Genomic DNA, 9,906 nt, shown 5'->3' with positions numbered 1-9,906 from the left:
AACTTTTCCTTCACTTTTGACACCCAATTCAGCACCTATTCTCAAGAATTCACACCCAAATTCGGATATTTCAACTTGGTGCCATCAACCAAAGAAAGATTGGATGATACTGTTCTGTGTTTTCATTAGAGCATAGAAAACAAAGAAGGCCATCAAGAAGACAAGATTGGATGATACCCTTCTCGTGTGCCCTCCTCCCCTCCTCTCTTCCTCGTCCCATAAAAGGAAAGAAAACCCAGAGCTCATCCATTCTCTTCTCGGGCATTGTCTGTCGGTGATTAGTTCTCTTGCATCACTCATTTATTTCGGCGATCTCTTCTCATGTATCGTCGTCTGGTGGTGACTAGTTCTCTTGCTTTACTCATGTATTTCGATGGTGTTTTTTTATTCTTTATTTATCGAACCCTGACTACATCATAGAAACAAAACTCCGATGGCTTCATCAACTATAATCTGCGAAACCTAGCCATGGAAGGAATTCAAGGTAAATAAAAAAATGCTTCTTATTTTTGAATTTTGTATCATATAAATGAAGGAAAGAATCATCAGTATTTAATTGTTTATTTGCAGTCTCACGTTGAGAAAATTAAAAGGACTCATTTACGAGATCTGTTAAGCGACGCTGACCGATGCAAGTCAACGATCCTGTAAGTCTCTTTATAGTTCTCGTTACAACGAATTCAGTTTGTAAATTGTAATGCATGTGTGCATGTTGATTTCGACGGAATTACGCTTGACTGCTCGCGCCAACAAGATAGCAGCAGGTAGGGGTTAGTGAAGAAAGAGTAGTCGGTATTAGCATATTGAGAAGGTCCATTGATGGGATTAGAAAGAAGAAGTGAGGGATTAGAAAGAAGAAGTGAGAGAGTAGAGAATAATTTGAGATTTATATTTCAGAACAGTGCACGTTTTGTTAATAAAAAGAAAGGAAAGTGTTTTTCTTAAAATAAAAAAGGAAAACACTTTCCTGTTATAAAGGCTTTTGTTTTTCTTTGATCAGAATTGAGTTTCTTTGACTAATTTTTTTTTATGTTTATCAATTATAAAGAAGTAGAGAAAATCCAAGAATTCATTTTCCTGAAAACAAACAAGGCATAAATATTTGTTATTATTGATTTTTTTTAAAAAATCTTTCAACAATAATAAAATAATTTAAAACAAATCAAATAAAAAATAATAAGAATGATAGTTTTACCCGAACTGGATGGATATCGACTTAATCTGATTTGAATAGATATAAAATTTCTAGACTCAATCAAATTTAGGTAAAGTACAAACCAAGAACCCTGATTTTCCAACCACCTTAGTGGCTGAAATATGAAAAATTCTATAAAATGCATTGTTTTATTTATTTATTCAAAATAATTAGAGCAGATAACATGTCGTCTACCCTATCAGTTAAAAAAAGTGATTATTTATCACAAACTTGTTTTTTGTGTGTTTGCCCTTATTTAACTTTTTTTTTCTTTCTAAAAAGTGATAATTATTTTAATTATTTTGTATGTATTTAATTTTTGAAGTAGTTATGTTCATCTATATATTTTTTTTCTTATTTTATATATATGAACTTTATTTTTAGATAGATAACATATCATTTGTCCAATCAGCCTAAAAAAAAATAGCTCATGTTAGGTGTATGACTTAACTTACCTGGCCATTGTAGCACCCAGTTGTTTTAAAAAAAAATTGATTTTTTTGTGTGTATTTAATTTTTGAAATAGTTATGTTCATCTATATATTTTTTTTCATTTTATATAAATGAGCTTTATTTTTAAAAATAAAAAATATTTATTTGTGGATAATATTTCTAATATGTGCAGTTATGCAATAATATTTGTTTTCCTTTTATTGTATTCAATCAATTTTATATGTGTGTTGGTTTCTATTATCATCTGATTCAATAAAAAAACTATTACAATAAACAAGCTCACTAAACACAACAATCATAAATTATTTGTGATGTAAAATTAAATATCTTGATTTACATATGTTTTTTAATTTTTCTAAATTCATTTTTGTTCATTATTAATGATTTTATTTTTATTTATTTACTCAAATAACTCTTGATTTATTTAATTAGATATATGTATATATTTTTTAATTTACATTTTGATTTATTATATAAAACTATGAGTTGAAGGAGTTTACATGTTTAATTCAAATAAAAAGTTCAAACATGTGTGATTAGTGAGTGTTTGTCATTGTTAATTTTTTTTAAAATTTTTCTAACAATAATAAAATAATTTATAACAAATCAAAAAAAATAAATAATAGGGATGATAATTTTATTCAAACCTGGTTTGATATCAACCCAAATTGATTTGAATGAAAATAAAATTTTTAGACTTGATTAGACTTGATATAATATAAATATTGATATTACAAATATTAATATACCAACTCGATCCCATTCCAAAATAAATAAATAAGTTTAAAGTTTAATTAGATTTTAGGGTACCCGTTGAAAATTAGAATAAGAATTATTTAGTAAATAATTCTTATTCTAATTTTCAACGGGTACCCTAAATTAATATCTATATATATATATATATATATATATATATATATGAAATTAATTATATACTAAATAATTCTTATTCTAAATAATTATTTACTAAATAATTCTTATTCTAATTTTCAACAGGTACCCTAAATTAGTATCTATATATATATATATGAAATTAATTATATACTAAATAATTCTTATTCTAAATAATTATTTACTAAATAATTCTTATTCTAATTTTCAACAGGTACCCTAAATTAGTATCTATATATATATATATGAAATTAATTATATACTAAATAATTCTTATTCTAATTTTCAACGGGTACCCTAAATCTAATTAGACGGAGTTCAGGTTTAGATAATTATTTTTGAATTTGAGACCCAACCCGCGCGGGGGTGAGGGAGTAAAACAACAGCATTAAACTAAACAAAATCGTTCATTTGATAGCCTACAATCCGGCGTGCAGCAGGATGGCGTTACTTTGTCCTATCCTGTAAAGGAAGTCTCAAGCGAAGTCAAAAATCCAAGAAGACCGTTAACACTCGAAACACACCCTTCTCGTGTCTTAGCCTTTCCATGTGCCCTCCCCTCCTCTCTTCCTCGTCCCATAAAAGGAAAGAAAACCCAGAGCTCATCCATTCTCTTCTCGGGCATTGTCTGTCGGTGATTAGTTCTCTTGCATCACTCATTTATTTCGGCGATCTCTTCTCATGTATCGTCGTCTGGTGGTGACTAGTTCTCTTGCTTTACTCATGTATTTCGATGGTGTTTTTTTATTCTTTATTTATCGAACCCTGACTACATCATAGAAACAAAACTCCGATGGCTTCATCAACTATAATCTGCGAAACCTAGCCATGGAAGGAATTCAAGGTAAATAAAAAAATGCTTCTTATTTTTGAATTTTGTATCATATATATGAAGGAAAGAATCATCAGTATTTAATTGTTTATTTGCAGTCTCACGTTGAGAAAATTAAAAGGACTCATTTACGAGATCTGTTAAGCGACGCTGACCGATGCAAGTCAACGATCCTGTAAGTCTCTTTATAGTTCTCGTTACAACGAATTCAGTTTGTAAATTGTAATGCATGTGTGCATGTTGATTTCGACGGAATTACGCTTGACTGCTCGCGCCAACAAGCCACTCTTTATACCGTGGACAAGATTTTTTACCTAGCGGAGGTATGCATTGTATTTTTTTTGTGGTATAAAACAAAAATTCTGGAATTCTTACAAGCATTAATTGGTCCGAAATATTTGTGAAGCAATTGATGTTGTTGAACATGTGGTGGCCGGAGAGGCTGGCCAAAACAGGAATTCTTTTTGTTCGTTTTCGAATGCTTGAAAGGATTTTTTGCAATGTAATTATCTGTGTAAGTTTTTGTTTTTCATGATACAGGTGGCCCATCTCAAGGAAAAGATTGATCGCATGCTCAATGGGGAGCTTGCGAGTTTGATTTTATTTCTGCATTCTATTTCATATTTATGTTTATGAGAAATTGGCGTACAGTATTTTTTTTTCCTGCGAAGAAATTCGTTGTCCTTCATGAATTTCTGAGGTGTGCTCCTAGATTTTTTCTTTATAATGCCTTACTTAACTGTCCCTTTTGTTAGAGCAAAGGGACATTACATGTCCAACTCTTTTGATTTTACTTGTTAATAATCATATCACTGATGTTTGCAATTTTTTTTTTTTTTGTGTTTTTTGTATTTTTTTGACAATAGGGCTGGATTCTTTATTGGAGACGGAGCTGCTGTGGGTAAAGGTAGAACAATTTGCGGGCTTGATATGGGAAAACTGGCACCATGCGAGGAGGAAAGCATTGTAAGTAAGTTTTGGGTGTTACACTCACTGATTTGCATGCAGACATTCAGTCTATCCTCGTCCTCTGTTCATTTTTTGTGGCTATTAATAGATTTTGAAGTCATTAATTTGCATTCACAGCTAGGAAGGATGCTATATTTCAACCCATGTTCTACAATGTTTTTCATCTTCTCTAAAGTTCTTACACAGGTGGATTTCTGTTGGTTCAGACTTGAAGTTGTTCGATGCAAGAAGAGACCTGGATGATGTCACGCACATATTGAAGGTATCTCAAGTCCTTGCTAGTTTATGTGATGATTTTGGGAAATAACAATATTCTGTTTTAGCTATTCGACAGATGGGATAATGATTGAAGTAACATACTATTTGAAATCAGAATTATTTGTTCAAGATTGGGTGTGGTGTGGTTTGCTTTAATGTGTTGAGTTATCAGAATTTGGAAAACGAGAGTTTAGGGACCTGAGAGGATAGTTGTCTTGCTTTGGTGGTAGAATAAATGTTTTGTTAATTAAATCTTCTGCAATATTTTTATATGGATTAGAGGAGCAAATGCGTAAACGTCAGGCATGGATTTCAAAAGAGCTCTGGTCAGTGCAGAAATTATACTGGTCTTTCTTCTTTCTGAATTCTCAAAGTACCTACTATTGGATGATCTAGAAGTCAAGTTCAGAGCATCTTGGTAAAAATAAAAGATGAGAATTGATTTTTGTGAGAACAGTTTGCTTGCTTATAGATAGTTTGCATAAATGCTCCACCTCTCTCCCTCTCTCTTGTGTTTTTGGATTCTGTTTTACTGCACAAAGAGGGAAAGAATTGGGACTTGTGAATTGTAATTGTATTCCGCTGAATTGATCCGGGTAAATTGGTGTCCGGTTGTTCCGAATTTTCCCAACACTATGTTGCATACAGATATTGTGTGTCACAAGGGATGGAGCTGGCAAGACTTTTCTTTTCCTTGCCTATCCTTCTTTTTTATCAGACTTTGGGATAGTTGAAGTTCTATGATATTTCAAAATTCATTTTCGCTGCTCCCTTTTTATTGTTTTCTATTCATGGCTTTTCATTCTTCTTTTCATCTTTCAAAGATCCCTTTTTTTGGGTATTTAACCACTCTGGCTACTTGTATACTCCAACTGTCTTTTACTATTGCAGTTTGGGGAAAAGTTTGGCATCGATCCTATTAATGCTTTTGCATTCTGGGACTGGGTTGGTGGCAGATTTAGTGGTGGGTTTTCTCTCATTTTGTGGACAGAATCATGGAGAACTTCATGCAGAATCCTAATTGTGTTGTTGCTTGCAGTTTGCAGTGTTTGTTGGTGTGTTGCCTTTGTCTCTCCAATATGGTTTCTCAATTGCTAGGAAGTATGGTAACTTCTGATCGTTTTAATTCACAAAGTTAGGTTTCTCTTGCACCGTTATTATTTTAGAGGCTGCAAGAAACAATGTCAAAAGTGGCAAGAGTTCTCAATCTCTAGCATAGAAAGATGTATAACATACAATTAATCACTTTTTTACCATGAAGTTTTTAAAGAGTTTGGCTTCGTTGATTCCCTCGATATCTACTTTAGTTTCCTACTCATCCCCTTGTTACTTGCATATAATGTGTTTGCTATTTTGTTAGGATTTGTTTTATAGTGATAACAACTTTTATTTTTCTATTTGAAGGTTCTTGAAAGGAGCACAAAGCATTGATCAGCATTCATATTCTGCACCATTTGAAAAAAATCTACCTGTAAGTGCTCCAATACCATGAACAATTATCAGATCTATATTCTGCTTGTCCTAAAATCATTCTTTATCAATGGTGTTGAATCACATTTAACATGTGATTATCCATTTTGTATGGTGTTTAATACATTGTTTGAGGTCCTCTTGGTTATTGAGGAAGTTAGTATGGTGCTCTATCATTTGCCTTTTGATTATTCATTTGAGGCATTATCTGGTGAGGCATGAGTTTTTGATATGCTTTATGAGATTCCAGTTACATGTTGATAACATTTTGACTTTCTCCTTCAGGTACTTTTAGGTCTGTTAAGTGTGTGAAATGTTTTATTTTTTGGATATCCTCCCAAGATCTATTTGAATTGCGACTAATTTTTAGAATTCTTAATAACTGTAGCTTTACGAGTCGTCTACTCTTTTAGACCATCTTACCTTATTCTAAAGCTGTGAAGAAATTTGCACTTCACATTCAACAAGCAAGCCTACTTGAATTCTTAACTCTCTTTCCCTTGGTATTGAATATGTCAAAAAAAGAGAGAGAAAATATGCCTTTTAAAGTTTTCAATGCCCGTATATTTTACTTAAATCTAGGTCAGCACGAAAGTAATGGCCTGGAAAAATTGAATTTGGCGAACCAGGAGCAAATGGCCGTCATAGCTTTTATCAACTAATTCACCAGGTAATTTCTTGTTCCATTATGCATTTGGTTGAAGTGAAATTAGGTCATTGTATACCTATTTTGATTTTTAAAAATCAATTCTGGAATTCAAATGATTCCTTGTTCCTAAAATTCATATATTTTTTTAAAAATCCGTGCATTCTTCGTTTGAGTGGGATAAGTTGTTTCAAGATATATTTATTTCACTTCTTGATGTCTTTATTCAAAATTTATCCTTGTTTTCCCGCACATACCCTATCTTGGTAAACCTGATAATTTTGACACTCATGATGCCCATGCCCATGCACCTTAACAACATGTCTTTTTTTTTTGGAGCAAGAAGTTTAGTATTGCATTTTGGATGGTTTCTAATTTGCCCCTACTATGTGTGCCATTAGCTTCAATTCTCATTTGTTGTGCACTAGCTTCAGTGCCTGCGCTTCGTTGCGATGCTGAACTATTTATTTTGATATAAATTATAATGTTTAGATATTAAAATAAAGTTATAAAATAATATAAAAAACCATTCATGACAAATGTGTAACAACGCTAGTCAAGTTAAGCCAACACAAGATATCCTGTAAAATCTGCAACCCAAATTATATGACTGAAACAATCCGATAAAAACATAAAGAGAATCATAAAGCTCCTTTTCTTTAAAAAAAATATATTAACTTTTTAAACCTATAACCAAAATCTACTCAATTTAGAAAAACCATGAAATTTAATTTCCAGTAAATTAAATATAAAATGATGAAATTAAAAAAAAATTCAATCATACAAAATAATAGAAAGAAATAACAATTCAAAGAATAAAGATCAAATTTATTATTACTGGTATTATTAATAAGTAACATCATCATCAAAATTACTATTGTTATTATTAGTATTATTGTTATCGCTATCGCTATCGCTATCACTATTATTATTGGTATATTATTATTAATAATATAGTTACTATTATTACTATAAGTGGAAGGCATAACTAGAAGTAACAATATCAAACTTCTCTACAGAAGAATTCATATATTACTATATTAATGTAATGGATAAACAAGGATAAAATAATTGTCAAAGTTAGAAGATCCACTAATGGTATTTCAAAAGCATTATCAAAAATATAAAGAAATAGAGCAAATACATCAAGATGCCTAGATGCAAGGCAAATGCCTCCCTTTATAGGCCATATGCCAAAATTTGAAACTCTTGATTTGATGACTAATTGTTGAGTGGGTGACCACATCTTAACTTGGTGACAATCTTTATCTTTTTTTTTTGAACAAAATATCATTGCTAACATTAGAATTTGAACAAATAGTCTTCATAAACGTTCTAGGAAATTGTCTCAGCTTTTTAATAAAAATAAATAATCATTTTTTGAACAAAATATCATTGCTAACATTAGAATTTGAACAAATAGTCTTCATAAACGTTCTAGGAAATTATCTCAGCTTTTTAATAAAAAAAAAAGAATCGGTGCATTCGGACTTCTAGAACTCGAGATATGAACTGAATACTGAACATTATCTGGGTTGCAGGATAAATTCTAACTTCTTTGTTTTTTGCTATAATTTGAACTTGAAAACAGTCTTTTTAAATCTTAAACTCTGCATGAAAGTTTTAAACCTATATCTTAGCTTTCCACTCATATATGGTTGCAGGATAAATTCTAACTTCTTTGTTTTTTGCTACAATTTGAACTTGAAAACAGTCTTTTTAAATCTTAAACTCTGCATGAAAGTTTTAAACCTATGTCTTAGCTTTCCATTCATATATACCAGATCTAAATCCAGGTTCTACAACTCTAGTTATGATCCTATAACCGAATGGTGTTTCAATTTGGATTAAACCAGTATCTCTTTTCTAAACTTAGATATTTCTTTGTCTTATCAATTTCAATAGTTAAACTCATCAATCAATCCCTTGATTTATGTGATAGACCTGCATTTTAAGATGGATATTTACCATAAATTAAAGGTATCTTATATTATTAGATATGTTATTATAAAACATGCTCTAGTTAAGGAGTTATTGATACTTCAAGTGCAAAATGACATAAAACCTTCATAAAAATACACTTTTAAATATTGATCAGTGACCAAACTGTTCAATCCCAACACATGGATTGGACAACCAACATCTTATTTTTCCTACTATCATCTTGTTTTTTTACTTAACCTTCATAAAAATACACTTTTAAATACTGATCAGTGACCAAACTGTTCAATCCCAACACATGGATTGGACAACCAACATCATTATCATCATCGTCTATTCATGTTTTCATGTTCCTTCTACCAATTTAGCCTATCCCATCCAAAGATGGATGAACGAGAAAACGATCGGCAATGAAGACTATTTAGAAGTGAGTTTTTTAGAATTATTTTTTTGGATATATTTCTCATACAAGAACATCAATCATTTTAAGCCATTGTAATAATTTTAAGCAAAAGGATTTCACAATTTCATCATCCAAACCTTAACCCATTTAAAACTCATTTTAATTTTCCAACAAAATCATACCAAACTTGCTTAAAGATAGAAGGAAAGAAGTGTGCTTACCCTTTTAAAAATTAATCAAGAAGAGTTTAAGATATTTTCTCTCCTTTTTCCTTAAATTCTTCACTTGCTCTCTTAAACCACTTGGATCATGTTTTTCTCCTTTACATCAACATAATCTCCCCAAACTAACAGTTTTCATATGTTTCTCTCTTATTTATTTTATTTTTTTAAAATAGATGAACAAAATAAAGCTCCCATGGCTTCTGGAAAATTCATCCACAACAACTCCTCGTTTAAAAAATGGGCCATTTTACTCCTCGTATTATTATTCCCAACACATACCTGGTTGGCGACCTATATTGCAAGGTATTTATGAAATGTGAAATCTTAACCCAAGGTAATACTATATGTGAGGAGACTCTTAGTACAATTTCATGTGTTTCTATTATTTTATTTTATTTTTAAAAATAAATGAACAAAATAAAGCTCCCATGGCTTCTGGAAAATTCATCCACAATAGCTCCTCATTTAAAAAATGGGATTTTGTCCCATTTTACTATCCTGCTCGTATTATTATTATTCCCAACACATACCCGATTATTGATTAGTACTTAAAAGTGCATTTTTATCAAGGTTTTATATCATCATTTTGCACTTGAAGTATTAATAACTCCTTAACTAAAGCAT

The 9,906-nt window shown here is 31.0% G+C and overlaps 1 protein-coding gene and 1 long non-coding RNA gene across 2 annotated transcripts in view; one reads left to right on the top strand and one right to left on the bottom strand.

The window, feature by feature from the left end:
• The first annotated feature begins 2,863 nt into the window (after positions 1–2,863).
• Positions 2,864–6,074, top strand: LOC105112665 (uncharacterized). Its single transcript, XR_839801.1, has 4 exons — positions 2,864–3,383; positions 3,470–3,546; positions 5,638–5,699; positions 6,003–6,074. It is a non-coding gene; the product is annotated as an uncharacterized LOC105112665 (long non-coding RNA).
• Positions 6,075–7,087: 1,013 nt separating this feature from the next.
• Positions 7,088–9,906, bottom strand: part of LOC105112669 (glucose-6-phosphate isomerase, cytosolic 2B-like) — a 47,452-nt gene continuing 44,633 nt past the window's right edge. The window contains exon 6 of the mRNA XM_011008441.1: positions 7,088–7,304. Coding sequence (XP_011006743.1) covers positions 7,245–7,304 — 60 coding nt within the window. The 3' untranslated portion in view covers positions 7,088–7,244. The remainder of the gene's footprint in view (positions 7,305–9,906) is intronic.

The sequence above is a fragment of the Populus euphratica genome, unplaced genomic scaffold (assembly GCF_000495115.2).
Source record: "Populus euphratica unplaced genomic scaffold, PopEup_1.0 scaffold356.1, whole genome shotgun sequence".
Classification (NCBI taxonomy): domain Eukaryota; kingdom Viridiplantae; phylum Streptophyta; class Magnoliopsida; order Malpighiales; family Salicaceae; genus Populus; species Populus euphratica.
The sequence above is the reverse complement of the archived record's forward strand: the minus strand, read 5'-3'. Positions and strand labels throughout refer to the sequence as shown.